General features: G+C 34.3%; 1 protein-coding gene across 1 annotated transcript in view; it reads right to left on the reverse strand.

Moving 5' to 3' along the window:
• Window positions 1–8,503: 8,503 nt before the first annotated feature.
• DACH1 (dachshund family transcription factor 1) overlaps window positions 8,504–23,934 on the reverse strand; it is a 419,816-nt gene continuing 404,385 nt past the window's right edge. Inside the window, exon 11 of the mRNA XM_012442858.2 lies at window positions 8,504–11,208. Within this exon, the coding sequence (XP_012298281.2) occupies window positions 11,171–11,208 (38 nt within the window). The 3' untranslated portion in view covers window positions 8,504–11,170. The remainder of the gene's footprint in view (window positions 11,209–23,934) is intronic.

The following is a 23,934-nucleotide window of genomic DNA, read 5'->3' on the forward strand; positions in this document are numbered from 1 at the left end:
CAAACCAGTAAAGAGATTCAGAATTTTCTTTGTTTTCAAGGCTGAAAAATATTCCATTGAATATTTATACTACAGTGTTTTTATCCATTCATTCACCAATGAACATTTAGGTTATTTTCATATCTTGCCTATTGTAAATAATGCTGAAATAAACATGAGAGTGTTTATTTCACCACTTTGATGTGTTGAATTTATTTCCTTGGAAATATACTCACAAATGGAATTGCTGCATCATACAATGATTTTATTTTTACTTTTTTAGGAAACCCCATTGTGAACTGCTTTCAATAGCACCTATGCCATTTTACATTTTTCCCAACAGTGCACAAGGATTCTAATATCTTCATATCCTCACCAACTCTTATTATCTCTTGTATTTTGCATAATGGATATCCTAACAGATGTGATACATATCTAATTGTAGTTTTGATTTGCATTTCCCTAATGATGATGATTTCCCAGTAATATTGAAACCATTTCATGTACCTGCTTGCCATTTTTATTTTTTCTTTGAAAAAAAAGTCTATTCAGGTGGTTTTCCCATTTATCAATTAGGTTATTCATTTTTTTCCTATTGAGTTTCAGTGCTTTGTATGTATTAAATACTGACACTTTATCAAATACATGGTTTACAAAGCCTTTCTTCCAATCCATATGCTGCCTTTTTATTCTGTTGGTTGTTTCCTGGCTGTGCAGAACCTTTTTAGTTTGGTGTATTTAACATGTTAATTTCTGAGCTTTAGGCATAATGCCCCCAAAATCATTACTGAGGCCTATATCCAAGAGCTGTTCCTCTATGTTTTCTTCTAGGAGTTTTACAGTTTCACCTCTTATGTTTAGTTCTTTAATTCATTTTAAGTTTGTTTTTGTTTGTGGGGTAAGATAAACGTTGAGTTTCATTCTTTTGCATGTGAATATCAAGTTTTCCCAGCACAATTTATTGAAGAAAGTATCTTTTCACATCGTATCTTTTTGGCCAACTTATTGAAAATTAGTTGACCCTATTTATTCAAGTTTATTTCTGGACTCTTTATTTTGTTCTATTGTTGTCTATTTTTATACCTCTACCATATTGTTTTGATTTTTGTAGATTTGTGATATAATCTGAAATTAGGAAGTAAATGTCTTTATGTTTTTCCATCTCAAAATTGAACTTATTATTAAAGGTGTTTTGTAGCTCCATACAAATTTTCAAATTTTTTAAAAAATTGTAAAGAAGGCCATTGATAATTTGGTAAGGATTGTTCTATGGTTTGAATGTTACATATACCTATGTAACAAATCTACGTGTTCTGTACTTGTACCCCATAACATAAAGTAAAATAAAAAATAAAAAATAAATAACCTTCTGTTTTACATTGATAACAACTTAATTTTAATCACACACAAAAACACTATATGTTTACTAACCTCCATTTGTGTTCTTGTAATCAGATTGTGACTCTTTCATATTGTACATTCATTAACAGATTTTTATCTTTTAACTTTAATTATATTAGGATTTGGAGTCAGTTATACAACACCATCACATTGTTACATTAATCTGTATTACATTTATATGTTTGCCTTAGCCAGTGAGATTTAAAATAATCTGTTTTTGAATTCACTGATTTTACTGCTTGATCAAGTCTTCTTATGGAGCTCTCTCTTGAACTTTTTAGTTCAGTCACTGTATTCTTCATCTCTAGAATTTCCTTCTATCTTGCTTTTTTTAGAGTTGTTGAACTTTTTTGCATCTTGTGAGGCTTTTTCTTTTTTCCTGATTTTGTTTAGTTGTCCATCTATGTTCTTTTGTAGCTTAGTTTCTTTATGATAATGATTTTTCCTAATCAGGCATATCTCCATTTCTTTGGAATAGATTACTAAAAATTATCACATTCCATTGGTGGTGTCATGTTCCTTGACATTTTGTATTCCTTACAGCTTTGTGTTAATGTCCATGTATTTGAGGAGGCAGTCACCTCTCCCAGACTTTGCAGACTGATTTCAATGGAGAAAGACCTTCACTTATAGGTAGGCTTGAGAGCACCATCTGGGAAGGATGTAGTAGCTATGGCTCCAGGGAGGAGGCAGTGGCACAGTCTCTGTGCAATTCCATTAGCTGAGGTTAATTGGTGAAAACTGCAGGGGCACTTGGTGGTGAAGGCTTCAGGTGTCCATATCTTCTTGTTCTCTTTTGCTCTGACTGAGGGAGGTCAGAGCCAATGGGAATCCTTCTTGGCATGAGACTTGGCACACAAATACATTTGTGGTAGTATGAGATGGGTATCTAATCCATGAGCACACATGAAACTGCCATGAAACCATGGTCTGGAACACAGGCATATCTGAGGACCCTGGGTCTGGGGCATAGGTGCACTTGCAAAAAAATTCTCCAGTGACCATTTCTGTTTTCCACCACTTTGAAGATTCATACAAAAGTACAATCTCTTTTAGCAATGATGGTATTTTATGTGCCTAGATTCTATTTAGGTAGAATTTTAGCATATTTCTTCACCAACAGTATGGCTGCAATAGCAAACTTTTTTAACCAAATAAAAACTGTCTCTTTCCTTTGTGTAATGCTAGTGGATAAATTTTTCGAGGTCAACAGCTTCTAAATAAGAGAATGTGACTGAATTTTAGTTGATTTAAGATAGAGTTAATGTATGTCACTTGTAGGCCTGGCCCATTGAAATTTTCCACAGTATTCTTTGTGCTTCCTTTTTTTCACGGATGTTGCCCTCAGAGCTACATTAGAAAACACATTTGATGACAAAATGGCTTGCACTTCCCCATTTCCTTAAATGCATGTGTGATATATGTCTCTCCTCTTCACCCTTCCACTTTCCACCTATGTATTTGGGTAAGAAAAATATTGATAGAATAGTTAATATTGTTATAAAAACACAGTAGTTTTTGTTTGGCTTTTATTATTTAAATCTGTTTCTGTGTCCATGCCTAAAAATTGAATAAGTGAGGGCACAATGCGGATATTCACCTTGCATCACTTAGGCAGAAAGAGGTGGTGTGAGGTTCCTTCCCTCCTGTGCCCTGTGTCAATGGCCAGAGAGAACTGAGCGTCTGCCTGACCTAGGTCACTCACACATTGTTGATGGGAATGTGAAACAACAGTACAGCCCCTCTGATAAAGAGTATGATGGTTTCTCACAAAGTTAAACATGCAATCACCATATAACACAGCAATTACACTCTTGGGAGTGCAGAAATAAAAACTGATATTCACACAAAAATGTACATAAACGTACATAGAGCTTATTCATAAAAACCACAAACTGAAAACAACCCCCATGTCCTTCAAAAGATAAATAAACAAAACATGGTATATCCATACCATGGAATAATATCCAGCAATAAAAAGGAATGAACTACTGACAAGTCAATAACTTGTATGGATTTTAAGAGCATTGTTCTGTGTACAAGAAAGCCAGTCTCAAAAGTTGTCCAACTGTATGACTCCATTTAGACAACATTGTTATGAAGATGAATTATAGAGATGGAAAACAGAATAGCCATTTCCCAGTGTTCAGGAAAATAGGGAGAGAAGTTGATGACTGTAGCTGTAAAAATATAATAATGGGAATCCTTGTGATGGCACTGTTCTGTATCTTGCCTGTGGTGATGGTCACATGAATCTACAGACATAAAAAAATTATATATCACCAAATACACATATATACACACAAATGAGTGCATATAAAACAGGTGATATCTTGTTGGTAGATGATATCAATGTGATTTTCCCAATTGTGATACTGTACTATATTTACGTAAAAGTTTCACTTGGAGGGAAAATGAGTGAAGGGTTCATGGGATGTCTCTGTGTTATTTCTTATAACTGTCTATAATATAAAATGATCTTAAAACATTAAAAAAGATTTTAAATGAACAAATAAAATTGATACCACATCTCAAGGCAAGATGCAAGATCATCATCAGTATTTGCAAATAATATTTAGAAACTAATAATTTTGTCATTTATTTTCCACCCCCTCCAGATTTTAAAACAAGTTTAAAATGTAGGATAAAGAATCAGAGGTAGTAAGGTGATTGTTGATGAGGGCTGAGGGTCTCTTTGGGTTCAAGTACCTTCAAACACCTAGAGGATAAGACAAATAACTATCTTTCATCTAAAGTCCAGAGAAGAGATCTCAGTGGGACCACTTAAAGAACCCAGTTTGCCCCCTAGAGGTTGATGGACACACAGAACCAGTATCTATTTAATGCTTACATTTTCAATGCAGGAATATGTGTCTGGTTTGTTGCTCTGACAAAGGTAGTCAGAGCGTTTTCTGCATTATGGGGAAGGCTTCAACATTCCCAGTGTCTGTCAAAGTAATAATGCCCGAGTATTTACTGTGGAGGCACGTGGCACAAATTCAACAATGAACAGAAGATAGCTAGGCCTAATAGTGAATGCTCAGCAGAAAAAAGTAGAGTGCTAGGTGACCCATCAAAATGGAAGTGCATCTGGCTTCATCAAGTCAACTGCAGGTGAAAGGTTCCAGGAATGGGGGTTGTCTTCCAAATAACAGTAGCTTTTAATACCTATAAAATCTAAATGTTAAACTATCATTTCTGTTGGTCAATTAAGAATTTTCAGCTGAGTGCAGTGACTCACACTTGTAATCCCAATGCTCTGGGAGGCTGAGGCAGCCAGATCTCTTGAGCCTAAAGTTCCAGACTAGCGTGGGCAACTTAGTGAAACCCTTTCTCTACAAAAAATACAAAAATAAGCTGGACATGGTGATGTGCGCCTGTAGTCCCAGCTATTCTGGAGGCTGAGGTGGGAGGATCACCTGAGCTAGGGAGATCAAGGCCACAGTGTGTTGTGATGGCACCACTGCACTCCAGCCTAGAAGACAGAATGAGACCCTGTCTCAGAGAGAGAGAGAAAAATAATTTTCTCTGCATCTTTCTCCCCTAAAAATACATTGTGCTGTTAGATCATGTACTCATTTTTTCATTGATAATTTTCTCTGGTCTTGCTCTGGCTTGTTCTATACTGCAGGGACTTTCATTTCCCAGGATCTCTTGACCACTATTATTTTGGCTCTGATATGTACCTGTCTTCCTGTAGACATATATGGGGTGGGGGCAGGGGGAACACAGGTAAAACACACATTAAAAAGCATCAAAATATACTAATGAAAGGAGCCATAAACTATTCAGCATACATGAACCTAGGCACATGATAACCAGAGGAATTTAGCTGAAAAATCCAACTCAACATGATTCCCCCCTCCTTTTTTATTTTAATAAATTCCACAAAGTGTGTAAGTAAGAAAAGTGTAGACAAAGTTTGTCACACGATTAGCATTAATGAAAGAGCAACTTAAATCCCTGGGAGAGAACTGGAGGCTCCTAGCAAAATCGCTTAACACTCTGGATTGACTCCCAAAAATATTTACTGTTTCTCTGCAAGCTAACCTCACTACAGCATAAAATTCTATTTTGATTAATTTGTAGAATTTTGAGTGTATATGTTAGTATAGCATTTTTAGTGGTTGCTGTAGGCATTACATTATATTTGCAGAATTTACGACAGTTTACTTGAATTTACCGGGATTTTACCAGTGCAAGCGATGTATAAAAACATTACCTCCTTTCACCCAACTTTACACTCCCCCATGAATATAACTGTCTTAAATATTTACCCTATCTACATTGAGAATCACACCAGACTATGTCATAACTTTTCCCTCCTCAAACCGGTAGACTCTGAGAAGGGTTTAGAGTTGCTTCTCAGATGCTAATCCTAGGTGTGCAAAACCAAGGATTCTCCCCAAATGGGATGAACTGAGGAAAATATTTAGGAAATTCATCGGCAAGATGCATCAATAATAATTGAGATGGATTTTTACCTCCCTGCAGCAGTTGGCACTGGGTCAGATTTATCAATCATTTTATTTAGAAAAAAATCATTACATTCCTCCTATTGCAAATTCATATTTAATTCAGAATTAAGTTCACAATGCTAAAATTACTTTTCAGAAATATTCAATTGATTTTACAGAACTAGTAGTTGGCATTAGTAGTGTGAGTGTGCAGTTCACATTGCACACTTACTCATCCCCAGCTATTTCTCTGCCCCACAGCAGGAGCTGCACTAATTGTTTTCTATAATGTCATATTTGCCACCCTCCCAGACAGTGGTCTGCAAAACTTAGCCACTCACTAGAATCACCTGAAGAACTTAAAAATCCTGATGCCCTAGCCTCAACCCGAGAGATTCAAATTTAATTAGACACAATAATTTCTAATATTCCCTAAACTCATCTAATGTAATGCCAAGGTACCTTACTGGCATGTGCTCTGACCCGAGGCAATCAGAACTCTCAGGGAATCTGACTTAGGACAAGACAGAGAGAAGGATTTGTTCATTTCTGTGAGCTGGGTCTTAAGTTGTTGAATAATAATCAAGTGATGAACAAGAGAAGTAAGTGTGTCTGCAATGAGAGGAGAAAGAAGCAGAGTCACTGAAAGGAGCAGAAAGGTGAAGGTAGAAGAAGGTCCTTGGTCCCTGGTCCCTGGGGTCTGACTGCATTCTTGTCTTGGGGTCCATGTGTACCTCTCTTGTCTTTATAACAATTTTCTTTGCTCTTTAATCTTGCAGAAGTTTGTTATTATTATATCCCACCAGAAGAGTCCTAACTGATCAAATTGTTCAGCTCAAAATCTCCAGCTCATTAATCTCTAAATGTAAATGATGATACCACTACAAATGTCACTCATTACCTAAATCACTCAGTTGGCATTTTGGGACTTAGGCTCTGTGTTCTTTGAATCAGAGCATGTTCTAAAATGTTCTTTGAATCATTTTAAGCCATTACTTAATCTATAGATACATCAATGCTGGAGGATAAAGATGAAATATTGTATATCTGTATTCAGTAGTCTAAACATATCAGGAACTTTTGTTTGTTGATAACTTTCTTTTGGTCTGTAATTAAACAGGCTACTTACTTTAAAATAACATTTGTGATCATTGATAAGAATGTGTGATTGAAATAAATGGGCAAACATGAAAAAAAACTAATAGGATATTTTACATAGGGGAAAATATATCTTTCCTTTTTCTCAATTCCTACTCAATTGCCTGACTCCCAAATCATCTGTGTTCTTTAGAAGGTTAAAGTATAAAATGGGTCACTAGATTGTTACCATCTAGTGGAAAGGTGTCTATGGCAATACCCTTTTAATACCAGTTCTAATTCCACTACAGAGCAAAAAAAAAAAAAAAAAAAAAAAAAAATGCTCAATGAATCTTATTTTCCTGAAAGTAAGATTCCTTATTCCAACAAAATTATAAGCTCTCAACTTCAGTCATTACAACATCTAGTGCAATGCTTCCTGTAGAATGGAGGCTTTGTTCATGAATTTGCTTAAATGAATAAATGAGGATCAGCTCGGCTTTTATATATCAGTCGTACATAGTAAAGATAAATGTTACCTCCAAGCTTGCACATGAGGAAAATATATTTTTATAAGGCAATTTACAACAGCTTTTTGATTCTATTAACATCTCTATTTCCCATATCTTAAAAATGCAGTCCATATAACTTATATTTATAAGATACTCTCTTCTAGTAATAAATAGCTTTTGTGAACATTATAAATTTGCTAGTTTCAATGAAAACACATGGGGGCAAACCTAAATTATCACTGAGTTTCACTAACATCCAGAGACTGCATGATTTTCTAGTGCTAGTCTTACTAACAGAAACATATGACGATAGATGACAAAAATGTGCTTGTAATGATCATATAAACATTTTAGGTTTTATTAAGGAAAAAATTGTAATTTGTTAATATATTGTTTCAAGAATTCATTAAAATCATCCCTTTAGACAGAAAAATTCATTTTCTCTTCTCTTGGGAATGTTTAAAAAATTCACAGTGATAGCAACCTGATATTTCTTCAAATGCTGCGCTTTTGATTGATTAAAATGTTTATATATTATTAAAGGATATTTTAATTTCAAAGTTTCTAAAGGCATTTTTTCCATTGATAGAGATCAAAAGCAAAACACTGAGTTAGAGTTGCAAACCTCCACTCATAGATATGGGAATAATATATTTTGTTCCATCAACATGTCTACTTTACATTATTCAGCACAAAGCTTTGTGAAATAAGAATCATGGGAATATAAGAATATAAAGAAAAAAGGTACAAATAACAGCTTCATAAACTGAGAAATGTACATAAATAAATCATGTATATGTGGGCAGTTTGCTTAGCTGGCAAGAAACAAAATATGGAAAATCTGCTTGTTAAACAATAACTACAGAGTGTGCTTTTATGATGTTTTTCACCACAGTAATTCATATTAGAGATAGAAGCAGTTGCATGTTAAATAAAATCATTGAGCATTGTTCCCCCTGCATTGCAAAGAGCTGACTTATGTTGTTTTTAGATGCCTCCCATTAGAAAGTAAATATTCCTTCAATGCTACGCATTTCACAAAATTTAATAAAGGCGAACTGTAAATAAAGTCACAGGGAGATTTCAGACAGTTTTATTAGGAGATTGTTGAAAAGAAAAAGAAAATTAAATACAATAACAGTAAACGTGGTTCTCACATTGAAACCAGGCTCAAATAACTAGGCTACCATAGAAAAATTTCCAATTCTTGCATTATGATGTAAAAACAGATTTTTGTACAGATTTTGTACAACAAAATTCGTAATAACCTTTTATCATTTTTAGAAAACTTTAAATATATAGATAAAAATAGACAATTTTCATAGGTCCTACATGAAGATGAGTAAGTTCTGTTCCAAGGGCTTGCATAGAGCGCAAATGTGGTTATAATATAGAACAACTAGACATTAATATTTTTAGGATTATAAAAGCATGGAAATCATAAAATGGGCACATTTTACTTGTTTATGCCAAAACACAAATTTCCAAACCAACCTGTATAACTAAAAAAGGGCAAAAATTAAGTTACAGACTTACAATAACATTTCATGAATTGTAATATTTACAACATGTTAGTAAGAGTCTCTCTTAACATATAGCCGATAGCTTTTTTCTTTAATCCTTGCTAAAATTTCCTTTTATTTCAAGCCAAACACTAAAGCATTCTCAAAGGTCTTCAAAGTAAGTATTTTAAAACTATTTAATCCACGTAACAGGTGACTCTATGCCAGGAGCAGAGCAGTGGCTGATTCTACTACATATGTAAGTTGTAGACTTTTTAGAAAATCTTTCAAAAAATGTATGATGCAAAAGCTTGACACAAGTCTATTCAATTTTAAGTGTTGTAATCCTTTAAAGACTGCATATAGGGCAACAAAATACATAGAACTAGGAAGAGAATCTCTTGTGTTCAAACAACAAAAGATGGTTATGGAAGAACTATGCTTAGAAAACCAAGTTTCTACAAAGCATTTAGTAACAATACTTAATAAAAACAATGCTCCCTTTGTAAGCAAGCTACAATAGGAACTGTACATACAACCTTTTTATGGTATTAAAAAAATGAACTTAGCAGGTTAATAGTGAGCTACACAAAAGAATTACGTTCCAGTATTGCAAAGAAGACCTAAAAGGTATAGAAGCATAATGCCAGAGTATCTATAATGTCAATTTTTTCTTCATCGAGTAATTAATACCCAATCAGAACTATATTTAAACATTTTAAGCTAGTTTTCTTAGACATTGAAGATTTTGCTGTTTTATGGTAATAAATAATGTTATGATCATACAATTTTAAGATGACAGAAAAATCATAAAATGTACAGTGACTATACTGATTCATATCAGTCTTTAAAGGTGTAATTCCAGATATGCAAAAAATAAAGAGAAGGTAACTTTAGCATGTGATAAGCACTGTTTGCCGCTTTACTTCCAGTTATCTGCACAAAAGTGAAAACACATACTGTAACTTTCAAAAAGACAGTGAAAATAACACATAGCCACCCTTCCCTCTGACCAGGGTGGGAAGCACAGCACATTTTAACTTTATCACTCAGCGCTACATGGTATTGGACTGGTACATCAAGGTTTGTTACGTTTTGTTTTCAGCAACATTAACATAATATGAGATTAACATATAAAAATATTTCTGGTGTTTTGATTTGTGTTCAGCCACAATCCACCCAATAGTGCAGCTTGGGGCACTAACTAGGGTTCAATATACAAATAAAAGTGGCTGACACAGAGTTTTGATGTCACCAGATGCTTAAGATCTCATTCATTAATACTGTGACTCCAGACAAATATTTACATGCCTGCATGCGTTAAAACCAGAAAGACATCTTTCTGACCAACAGGGTGACAAAACATATTTTCTAAAATTTTCATTTTCCTAAACTCTAGTATACTACTGCATACATAATACCTTCCTTGTGTGTTTTATGTTTATATACTGTACATATGACCAACGGTTTGAATAAGAAGCAACATTAATATCTTTAATTCTATATACCACTACCAGTTTGGAATGAAAACATGTTACATTTATATATGTTTTTTACTTTAAGAAAAAAAGACCTTCAGTGAAATCTTTTGGCTTATATTCAATGCTTCTTTTCAGATATGCAAAATGTTATTTCATTGGGTTGTTGTCAACATCCATTTGTTGGTCTTTTGGAAAGTATGTCAAAAAAAAATTTTTCAGGAGAAAACCCACAATTAGAGAGTTTGAAATTGAATGTAACAGAATATCACTACTTATTCTTTTTTCAAGAATCCTCTATGCCCCCTACAAGTTCATTCCAAGTGTTCTTGCTGGTTTCTGGGGGATATAATTCTGTAAGTCTGGGTAAGCACTGCTACAAGTCTCTTGATGTGCTCAGATACAGAATTTTCAGAAGAGGAAATGGTTCATTCCATTAGAAAAAAACAAAGCTGGGTCTTATTCAGACCTGCCTTTAACTCTGTATACAATTGTCCAGCAGCAAGTTGCAGTTATTAACTGTAAGAAGTTTGATACTTGTACATTTACAAACATTCTCAGGTCTCTGGTATGAACCACAGGTGAAAATCAATGGAGGAAACTTTTTTTTTTTTTTTGTAGAATACTTAAACTTTTAAAGAACATTAATACATAAAATTCAGAAAGTTCCCTTAAAAGGACTTTATTTTTTCTGAACTTTCCCATGATGAATGTCTGACGGCAAAGTTCTTTTCTCTAACGTGGATTTCTTCAACAGGGAAGATTCAGTACATGACAGTAGTTTTCAAATACAGTCTTCCATCTAGAAATGAACAGTAAGAAAATAATTAATGATATGGCATTTGGGGTACAAATGTGCATGTAAAATGAAGTAACTTGATATAAAATTTGTAGATTTTATTAAATCTTTACTTGGTTAACAAGTAACATTTTCCACATCTTCTCAAAGTTAATTTCATAATTACATTGAGTTTATGTGACTGAAAAGAATACAGCATTTCTACTTCTCATAAATATATATTTGCTATTTTGATATCATTTCCAGAGCACTCAGAAAAAAGCTAAGAGTATGTGTGTGTATTTTACTGATATGCAAAGTTAGTTGATTTCTGTTGAATAACAATTACTTCCTTCAAGCTTGCAGAACCAAATTTTCTCTGAGTGCACTCAGGTGTATCTCCATCAGGAAGGACTGGACTCCCATCTTACTCTTCAGCAGTGTTGTTAAATATACCATGTAATGTAACTATTGTGCACATTCGTTGCTATTTATATGAAAGCCATCTAGGTTATTTCATCACTTTCAATGAACTATAGCCTTTACCCCTTGAAGTGAGATTCATCCAACAATTAAATAGTAAAATGTAAACACTGTATATCACTCAACTTCTACTAATGAGCAAACACACAGTTGTTTGAAAAGTAAAGGAAATCAAATCTTGGAGACATTGAATAAATAAATCCATTTTAATAAAGTACAAATAAGAAATAGGAAATTAAAAATCCAAACCAAAAATAAAAGAAAACCAAACATAAGCCTGTTTCTCAAACATGTAATACCCTTTAAACTGTCCACTTCCTGGTGTGGCCTAAACTTTGTATATATTTGTGTAATGTATGTCTGAAATTCAAATTTTAACACCTACAGTAGAAGACAGAACAATCAGAAAAGGAAAGTATTCCAAGCTTTTAAAACTGTAGATTGCCATGTAAGTGTTTGCAAAATATCTGGTAACTTGAAGAATTAAAATGTAAGAAAACATAAATGACCTATAGTACATTCAGGAAATAAAAAGATAATCTAAATATTTGCAGACCTCACCTTCAACTGTTTTACAAGTATTTGTATACAATCTATAGTGGATATAGTAATTTGTAAGAAACTTAGTATCAGCAATGTTAAATCATTTCATACTTCATAGAAATATTGGTAAACCCGAATTATTCCTAAACAAGATAATTAGATTATCTTGTTTTTTAATGTGAGTTTGTGCCTTTTTGTCTCAATCTTCCAACACAGGTATATTGAGAAAAAAGCAGTCTAATAAAATCCTAGACAGAGGAAAAAAAAAAAAAAACATGGATCCTTTATGTTACAAACAATTCACTCTCAGTTATTTTTAAATGTACAATTAAATTACTAGTAAGTATAGTCTCTTTGTTGTGCTATCAAATGTTAGATTTTATTCATTCATCTTATGTTTTTGTACCCATTAACCATCCCCACTCCCTCCCCACTCTCCCCACTACCCTTCCCTGTCTCTGGCAGCCATCATTCTACTTTCTATCTCCACAAGTTCAATGGTTTAAATTTTTAGCCCCTACAAATAAAGTGAGAACATACAAAGTTTGTTTTTCTGTGCTTGTCTTATTTCACTTAGCATAATAACCTCCAGTTCCATCCATGTTGTTGTAAATGACTGGATTTCATTCTTTTTATAACTGAATAGTACTCCATTGTGTATGTGTCCACCATTTTCTTTATCCATTCATCTGTTGATAGACACTTAGGTTGCTTCCAAATCTTGGCTATTGTGAATAATGCTGCAAAAAACATCTTAGCCTCATTTGTAGGGTTGAAATACTACCTCCAGGATGTCATGAAACTGTTTTGCTCATTGATACATCCCAAGCACATAGTATACAGTAACCCCCCCTTATCTGTGGGGGATATGTCCAGACTGCCAGCGGATGCCTGAAACCATGGATAGTACCAAAACTTATACATACATACATACCTATGATAAAGTGTAATTTATAAATTAGGCACAGTAAGAGATTAACAATCATAGATAATAATGATATAAATATAGATACATCGATAATAGAATAATTATAACGTACTCTAATAAAAGTTATGTAAATTTAGTATTTCTCTTTCTCTCAAACTACTGTAACATTTTCAAACTACTGTTGACAATGGGTAACGGAGACTATGGGAAGATAAACTGTGGATAAGGAGGGACTATTGTAAGTTTAGTAAATATGTGTTAAATGAATGAATTAATCAGATATAGGTCTTTAAAAAGATATAGTATTCATATGGTTTGCACAAAGTAGATATTGAATTATGTATACAAATTATATATATTATTATATGTAATAATATATATATAATCATATATATATAAATGTAGTATATCATTAACATCCCAAATCCACAATTTTCCCTCCACAAAGGCAGGGATGTCTATGAAATTAGCCTCAGACTGACTAAATGCTAATAAGTCATGTCAAATATTAGATGCCTGTCTTAAAATTAATCTAGTTCAACTTTAAGAATAGTAATACTTTAAAGTCTCTAAATAGCCTTAGCTTTTCAGGGCTGGGCATGGTGACTCACATCTGTAATGCCAGCACTTTGGGAGGCTGAGGTGGGAAGACAGCCTGAGCCCAGGAGTTTGAGACCAGCCTGGACAACATAGTGAGACCCCATTTTTATTAAAAAATAATAGTTATTAAATAAACAAATAAAAAAGAAATATCCTTAGCTTTTCAGTTCAGAAATCATATACCAGGATTTTTCTTAATAGTTGAAACATGTAATAATCACAATAAAGATCTGCTCCCTCAAAATACACATTTGGATATATAGTATGATCTAATATTAACCAATATTAATTTGAGCGAACTCTAATTGTGAGCAACTACTTAAAGACATGCACAAAGTGTGTCAAATGTTCTCTGTAGATATGTAGTCTAAAGGATTTCACCTCTTTGGCCCCTGTCATTTCTCACTGATACTAAGTATTACATAGTTCAGCAGTAGACATTGTGTTATTAAATAAAGAATGGAACCTCCTAAATCAGGCATTAATCAAATACTAGTGCCAAGGACATATAATTTAGGTAGAAATTTATTTCTAATTATTTATTTCTAATTTAGGATATTGCAGTACCCTATTGACATATTGTGAAATATTTATTGGTTTTTCATGGAATATGGCCCGATTTCTTCTCTTTGTTTACCTTAATTGCACTCACCTGTAGGACCAAACTATGTTTTACTCAGTTACATTATATGAGTAATACATAATTATTTGTGGTTTTAGCATAGCAGGAGTTTCAATTGCTTACTTTAAAAACAAACCAAATAAATGATATTATAAAAATAAACAAAATAAAAATTTCTGTCTTTCATATATTTACTACCATCTGGCTAAAAATTGGACCTTTTTCAAGATAATTTTGATTCTAATGATTTCTATTACATAAAGCAACATTGATTTGTTTAAAAATCTAGTAATACAGAATACAGGAGTATCCAAAAAAAATAGTGTTGATACTTTTGCCAAGCTTTCTAATTCTTAATCCCTTAATTTATTTATCCCTACTTAGCTCTCTTTTCAATTGTCTCATTATTGGTAGCATGTATTCAATTATATTGAGATTGTCATTCCCATTCTCATTTTTTAAAAAAATACACAATGTGTCCTAGGATTAAAGAAGGGGAAGCGAGACCTTCTCAACTTCCCCAGACTTCAAATTTTGTTAACCTAAGTCCTTACAAACTTTATAAAAAGTAATAATTTGCTCAAAAGTAGCATTTCAGTGCTCACTGTGGCTCTCTTAAGTCTCTGTACAATGAAGAAAAGCAACTAAAGTATTAAATATAGTTTTCTAATCTCTGTGATGTCTATAGCATATTAAGTAGAAAGAATCTAGAAGCAAAAAATGGATTTATACATATAATCCATTAAGTATGAATAATTGTTTAAAAGACCCATATTTACATTAACTAGCCAATTTTTCTCCATGGTCTACAAAGTGGTACCTAAGTCGGTGCTGCTTTTCCTCTTCAATCTTATCTTTTACTTCTCTCCCCTAGGTTTAGTGGCCTCTCCATTCTATAACACACCAAACTCTATACTGTGTTGGAATGTTCAAGCCTGTTCTTCCTTCAAGAAGCCTAGAATACACTTCCCCTTCTGCTGCCTCTTATTGAACTTCTCTAAAAAGAGCCCCACTAATTACTCCTCAATATTAGCACCCTAAGCATTACTCAATAGCACTTATCTCACTGTGAAGTCATATAAAGTGACCCTCCCCCACAATAAGCCCCGTAGACGAGGCAGCTGTCTCTCTTTCTGCCAGTATTAGAATGAGAAGCCTTCAGCATGATGCTTTCATTAAAAGCTTTAGTGTGGCCTCAGATGTTAAACTTTTGAAGACAGAAATTCATTAATATGCCCATGTAATAAAAATTATTAGCATGTTAGAAATTTTAAAGTTTATCTAAAACTAAATGTTTTATATAAAACTCTTTGAATTTGTAAAATATACCCGTAGTAAGTATTACATAAGCATCTTCACCATGGATCCTATATAAAAAAACGTTTATAAAAATTACATACATTATGTGCTTAGTATCTGATCTGCTATAATTCTACTTTTAATAAATATGTTAGCTATTAAATTTTTGACTAATGTTCCTAACAGATGGACAAATGTATCAATCATTAAAGATGTCAGCTATAAAGTAGATCCCACCTGTCACAGTCAGGTATTTCTCTATGATTAAATAATTATGAGACATCCGAGATCCTCTACTTTAGAATCCACTGGAGGCAGAAATCCACAGACAGACCCTGGAAGAGTGACTATCTCTTTCTTTTCATTTACAGACCCTTACTTTAAAAACAGTTCCACTCATATAATTTTGTCATCTTTATTAAAACATACTTGTAGACCATTAAAAGTCTGTAGGAATAAAATTTTAAATGAATGTTATAGTGTTCCAGAGAAGTTATATTGGCCCTGTAACCCATAGTAAATAGTCACATATGGACATACCCAGAGAACTAACAACCGGCTTCTGAATTATGGGGCTGTGGTTCTAAATCAACCTTCTGTTAACAACCATCTGAATGAAAGGCACTGGCAAAAGTGCTAGGAAGGATATATGGTCCTATAATTCAAACTGTGCCATGTCCGTATGTTATATAATAATGGTCCCAATATACTCTCCTTTCCTGACTCTACAAACAGCAAGAGAAGTCATGGGCCATGGAGAAGACTTTGCAAAAACAAGCTGCAGAAGAGAGATTATTGGAATCCCTGGAGTGTTTCCATGGCTGAGGCCTCATTATTCAGAGGTGTGCTGTTTATATCTGGAAACTCAGAGGATTTATTCGTATGTTTTGTTTTAAGGATTACTCATTGTACATCATACTTACACTCTAACTAGATAATCTCATTTCTGCCCACCATTTCCTACATTGTCTTTAGTTCTTTCTGCATGTGTTTGACACAGAAAAAAATATATTTCCTGTTTGTTCCTCATGCTAAGCCAAGTTTACCAGTCAATTATTCCTCAATACCTCAAATGGGTGAAAGCTTTACATTAAGATCAAATAAACTGGCAATAATAATCAGTAATAGTAAAGCTAATATTTTCTGAGTACCTGTGATGTACAAGGTGCTACATCGATTTTAAGTCTAAACTTCCCACCAACTCAAGAAATGAATGCCTTTTACAAATAAGGCTTTTAAGGCATAAAGAGGTTAAGTATCTTACACATTTTCACGGAGCTGGCAAATGTTTTTGACATTTCTGTGAATTCAAATTTCATGTCCATTCCACTCTATCACTTTTTCTCTAATAAGCAACTGGATTGTCCCTGGAAAAAATACAATGTCTCTGAAACACAGAATTACGGGACTGACTCCTAAAAACCTCAGTACCATTTGTCTCACTGCCTTGTGGATCTGTTCTTTGCCTTCCTCCCAGGAGCAGGGCTTCTCTTTAGTCTGTAAAGCCTCAATTGGACAATCTGAAATCAGAACTAGAATTCTCACAGCCTAGTTTCAAAGAAAATACCTTGCTTTAACACAATGATTATTTGCTTTTGTACGGGAGGTTGATATGACAGAAAAATCATCAAGCTAAACTTTGTGCATGGGAGTACTTAATTAAAAAGTCTGTTCTAATTAAAAGCATTTGGGAGTAGGGGTTGAGTGAAACTATTTAAATTACAAATTCCTAATAGTTTCAAAGTTCATTGTGATTTGATGCTTACAGCTATAATTTGGTGTATAAGAAAGTATCTCTTGTCTAAGAAAGCATTTGCTATATAAGAAGGATAGCTGAATAGTTTATTACGGCTGTGAATTTTTGTATGCTGTTTGTTACTGTGCAGATTTAGATGTACAGATAATAAAGAAAAACTTGTAAATTATTTGTAAAAATGGATCTCAGATCTTAATACTACAGTGGAAATAATCAAATCAGACCCAATAAATATATAGATTTTACATATTTTATTTACTGTGTCTGAGGAGAGAGACAGAATTCTATCTCTCAATTTCTAGTTTTGTATTCATGTATTAAATTTAATGTTTGGTTTAATGTTTTCGACTGTATTGTTATACGACATTATTGCTAATGTGTAATACATATAGACAGATGCAGAATTTAGCCTTTATTCCATATATTAAAAGTAGAGTATTGAATAGATTGATCATTTATTTTAAAAACTAATGAAGTTTGTTTAACACCACTCACATTATATGACAAGCTTTTATATCAGAATATGACACATAAATTAATAAAATTTCAAACTGACACCAAAAAATCCACTTTGTTCACTGTGAAAATCATGTAAAATCATTAACAATGGAGTATGCCTGTGAAAGTTATCACACAATATGCAAATAGATTTCTGTTCCAGTTTTGAAAAGAACTCCCTCACAAGCATCCTCAAGGATCTCTTACACGTCTTTTGCACAAAGGACTTAATAAATTGCATTTTCTGTTAGGAAGTAGCTTTATTAAACATGTCATCTATTTGTTCAAAACTTATATCCAGGCACCTGTAATTTAGTGATATTTGCTGTTTTCACCAAACAGTTGTACATGCACATGCCTCACTCTTCCAGAGCTGAGGAAAATATTAACACAGCAGAAGGCAAACATATCACATCACATGTCCAGAAAGTTTAATATTTATTTTAAAAATCTGAGGTTAATATAAAATATAGTAGCCGTGAGTCTCTCTCAACATAATGTCTTAATCATGTGAAGTAAAGGAAACCAAAACAAGCGATGAAAACAAATGTTAATGATTCATGTGATAGTTGATAAAACAACGAAAGGAAGTCAAAATAAAAGCAAACAAACAGGAACAGATGGGAAGGATCTTTGTCAAGTTATAACCCCTCTTCTAAAACCCCCAAAGGAAGAAGCTAATTAAAGAAAATATTGTTTCTTGCTTTTTTTATAATTTTATATTTAGAGTAAGAACATTCTGCTACTGCTAAGGCAAAAAAGCAGAGACACAAAGTCTACAGTAGACATGAGAAATATTTTAAGAGAGACTGATGTTCTGCACAGGCCCATTTATAAGAGGATACTGAGTAATTATCAGTTCTTCTCATGAAATGCAGATAATAACAGTGCAAGTGATTTCCAGACGTTTGAAGACTAACATATTCAAGGCAGTGTTTAAATATAATTAAAAGGTAAAAAACTGAAAAAGTAGTAAAGATTCTGTTTTTTTATTTTTCACTTTATTTTATTTTATTTTTTAAATTCAAAGTTGTAACTGGGAACCTGAGGCCTACAAAGCTGGCTCCAGGTGAGAGAGGACTAGACATCAGATGAGACCTCATATCCTTTTTATGTGCTTTTTCCGTTAGCGCTGGGTGCTGTTCTAGACAATAAGCAAAGACTGTGTGCAGGAAAGCATAACTAGGGTACTTTGTCTGTACACTCTAAGTATATCACAATAACAAATAGGTAATGAAGTGGCTGGTCGTGGTGGCTCATGCCTATAATCCCAGCACTTTGGGAGGCCGAGGTGGGTGGATTGCCTGAGGTCAGGAGTTTGAGACTAGCAAAACCCTGTCTCTACTAAAAATGCAAAAATTAGTGGGGCATGGTGGTGCACCTGTGATCCCAGCTACTCGGGAGGCCGAGGCAGGAGAGTTGCTTGAACCTGGGAGGCGGAGGTTGCAGAGGGCCAAGATCACAACACTGCACTCCAGCCTGGGCAACAGAGTGAGACTCTGTCTCAAAAAAAGAAAAAAGAAAGAAAAGAAACAGGTAACGACTTACATAATAAACCAACATGGCCTCATTTAGTTGAAATCAGAGTAGAAAATGTGTCTTATTAAAAAAAAGGCTAGTATACTCATGTTCTCACTCATAAGTGGAAGTTGAACAATGAGAATACATGGACACAGGGAAGAGAACATCACACACCGGGACTGGTCAGGGGGTGGCAGAGAAGGGGAAAGACAGCATTAGGACAAATACCTAATGCATGTGGGGCTTGAAACCTAGATGATGGGTTGATGATGGGTTTAAATCTAGATGATGGTAGCAAACCACCTTGGCGTATGTTATACCTATGTAACAGTTCTGCATGTTCTGCACATGTATCCCAGAACTTGAAGTAAAATAATTTAGTGCATCTTTTTTTTTTTTTAAAAAAAAAAGAAGGCTGGTATGAAATAAAGTTCTTGATTGTAGCTAGTAATGAAGACCAAAAAATTATAATCACGAATTGCTTTTATATATTTTTTCAGTTCTCTTCAAATAAAAATGTATATGAGGGAACACAGGTTAGCTGAAAACATTTCTCAGACAAGAGATCATCTAAAAGTGTAAACACAGTTTGATAAGGTACAGGTTTATCTCATTTTATTTTGCTTCATTTTATTGTAGGAAACAGATACTGTGTTTTATACAAGCTGAAGGTTTGTGGCAACTCTGCACTGCACAAGTGCCCACGTAATGTTGCTGTGTCACATTTTGGTAATTCTCACGGTATTTCCAACTTTTTCATTATTATTATACCAACTTTTTCATTATTATTATACCAGTGATCTGTGATCAATGACCTTTGATGTTACTACTTTAAATGTTTTGGAGGCTCTATGAACTTTGCCCATATATGACAATGAATGTAATAAATGTTGTGTGTGTTCTGACTGTTCTAACAACAACTGATCACCCCATCTCTCCCCCACTCCATGGGGCTCCCTATTCCCTGAGTCACAACAATATTGAAATTAGGTCAATTAATAATCTTACCACGGTCTCAAATGAAAGGAAGAGTTGCATGTCTCTCACTCTAAATCAAAAGCTAGAAATTATTTAGCTTAGTGAGGAAGGCATGTCAAAGTCCTAGAGAGACCAAAAGCTAGGCCACTTGCACAGTTAGCCAAACTATGAATGTTAAGAAAAAGCTCTTGAAGGGTATGGAAAGCTACTCCAGTGGACACACAAATAACAGAAAAGTAAACCAGCCTTACTGCTGATTGAAGAAAATCAAGTGTTCTGGATAAAAGATCAAACCGACCACGTTCCCTTAAGCCAAAACCTAATCCAGAGGAAAGCCCTAACTTCATTCTGTTCTAAGAAGGCTGAGAGAAATGAGAAAGCTGCAGAAGAAAAGTTTGAAGATAGCAAGGTTAGTTGATAAGGTTTAAGAAAGACACCATCTCCATATCATAAAAATGCAAGGTGAGGCAGAAAGTGCAGATACAGAAACTGCAGCAGGTTATCTAGAAGATTCGGCTAACATCACTATTTAAAAAGCTATACTAAACAACAGATTTGCAATGTACACAAAGCAGACTTCTTCTGGAAGAAGTTATGTCATCTAGGACTTTCATAGCTAGATGGAAGTCAATGCCTGGCTTCAAAGTTTCAAAGGACAGGCCAACTCTCTTATTAGGGCCTAATGCAACAGGTGACTTTAAGTTGAAGTCAGTGCTCATTTACTATTCTGAAAAACCTAGGGCCCTTAAGAATTATGTCAGCCTACTCAGCCTGTGCGCTATAAACGAAAAAACACAATCAGGATGACAAGACATCTGTTTACAGCATAGATTACTGAATATTTCAAGGCCACTGTCCAGATATACTGTTAAGAAAAAAAAATTCCTTCATAATAGTATTGCTTACTGACAATATAGGGTCACCAAAGAACTCTGTACAAGAAAAATAATGTTTTCATGCCTGCTGACACAACATCAATTTTTCAGTCCATAGACCCAGAAGTCCCTGGACTTTCAAGTCTTATTATGTAAGAAATATATTTTGTAATACTATAGCTGTCATAGATAGTGATTTCTCTGATGGGTCTAGGAAAAGTACGTTGAAAACCTTCAGGAAAGGAGGTTCTACATGCCATTAAGAACATGTTTAATTTATGGAAGGAAGTCAAAATATAAACATTCACAGGAGTATGGGGGAAGTTGATTCAAACCCTCATAGATGACTTTGAGGGGTTCAAGACTGCAGTGGAGAAAGTAATGCAGAGGTACTGGAAATAGCAAGATAATTAGAATTTCAAGTGGAGCCTGAAAATGTGATTGAATCGCTGCAATCTCATGATAAAACTTTAATGGGTGAGAAGTTGCTTCCTACAGATGAGCAAAGAAAATGGTTTCTTAAGATGGAATGTACTCCTGGTGAAGATGCTGTGAACATTCTTTAAACGACAACAAAGGATGTAGAAAGTTCCATAAACTTAGTTAATAAAGCAATAGCAGGTTTCATTCAAGAGAAATGACTCCCCTGAAAAAATTTCTACTGTGGGTAAAATGCTATCAGAGAGTATTATGTACTGCAGAGAAATATATTGTGAAAGGAACAGCCAATGGATGTGACAAACTTCACTGTTATCTTAGTTTTTAAAAGTGCCACAGCTCATATATCTACCATGGAATAATATGCAGCCATAAAAAGGGATGAGTTCATGTCCTTTGTAGAGCCATGGATGAAGCTGGAAACCATCATTCTCAGTAAACTAACACAAGAACAGAAAAATCAAACACTGCATGTTCTCACTCATAAATGGCAGATGAACACATGGACACAGGGAGGGGAACATCACACACCAGGGCCTGCCAGAGGGGTGGAGGGCTAAGGAAGGGAGAGCATTAGGAGAAATACCTAATGTAGATGATGGGGTGATGGATGATGGATGCAGCAAACCACCATGGCACGAGTATACCTATGTAACAAACCTGCACATTCTGCACATGTACCCCAGAATTTACAGTATGTTTTTAAAAAAGTGTCACAGCTATCCCAACCTTCCGCAACCACCACTCTGAACAGTCAGCAGCCATCACCATTGAGAAAAGATCCTCCAGCAGCCAAAAGATTACAACTTGCTGAAGGCTCACATGATTGTTAGCATTTTTTTTTTTTTTAGCAATAGAGTATTTTAAATTAAGGTATGTACATTGGTTTTTTAGACATAATGCTATTGCATTGTTAATAGACTGCAATATAGTAGAAACCTAACTTCTATGTGCAGTGGAAAACCAAAAATTCATGTGACTTGCTTTACTGTGATATTTGCATTTTTGAAGTGGTCTGTAACCAAATCTTCAATATCTTCAAGGTATGCTTATAACTACCTTTTAAGACAAAGATAGTAAAAATGAAACCCTATTATGTCTATGAAAAGGAATTTTGTTTCAGGCTCCAGGTAAGCACAAGTTGTAAGCAGGGACCTGAACTTTGACAGTTGGACATTTTGAAGTAGATGTAACTCCACTACGAGAATTGTGGAGCTAGAAGGGATCCACACTGGGCAAGCTGATCTGATCACATTCCTTCTAAAGGGAAACTAAACTGATCAGCAATTCTCTGAACTGAAGAATGAGAAAAGAAGGCTTTTGAAGATCTACAGATGACTATGGATAATCATAGCCAGTTTAGAGTTATTTATTCAACTCCGTCCATAGGAAAATACTTTTCTAAATGGTCAGATCAGCTTACATTATCTCAGTTCCTCCTGGAAGTGACCTTCTTGTTGTCAATATCTCAAAGAAGAGGCCCTTTGTCTGAATTTCAGGTTCAACCATGATGTTGAAATTCCAATGTGGGCAAAGAGGAATTTACTACCAAAGGGAAGCTGATCTCACTTACTGGATATTAACAATATTCTAGTTTGTACTCAAGGAGCTTTTCTAATTGGGGTTCAAATCTGCATCCTGTGGTTCTATAAACTCAAATCTGCTCAAGAACTGAATGTTTTTAAAACCGTTACCATGACCACAATCAAGCAAAATTAACAAAAAATGATGCTCATCATCAGCCATCTATTGTTTGTCTATGCAACAAGGAACAGGCAATTCTATGATTAATGTTAAGAATGCCCTTCAACAAAGTCGTTTAGTCATGAATGATTGGCCTAAACTCATGTACACACAGTTTGGATCCCTATATTGCATTGCTAGAACCTAAATGTTGTTTTTGTCCTATGTACTTGTCATAGGACCCAGACTACCATGTCTCCCAAGTTGTCTTCTTACACTGACAAGTATAATGCTTCACTATCCTACAGAAATTGCTGAAAGTCTGGCTATAAATCTCCTCAAAAGCAGATAAAATATCATATTTGTGTATTTCTAGCATCTTGAGCATTGCCTGGTACTTGGAAAGGGCTCAATAAAAATATATGGAAGGAACTATTAAAATTAATGTCACAAAATGAGAAGATGATGGACGTTACGTGGCTCTAGATGTTATGCCCTGGGAAGAACACAACCCCACTGGGATAGC

This window comes from Aotus nancymaae, unplaced genomic scaffold, assembly GCF_030222135.1.
Source record: "Aotus nancymaae isolate 86718 unplaced genomic scaffold, 86718_ANA_hifiasm-v0.15.2.pri h1tg000088l, whole genome shotgun sequence".
Lineage (NCBI taxonomy): Eukaryota > Metazoa > Chordata > Mammalia > Primates > Aotidae > Aotus > Aotus nancymaae.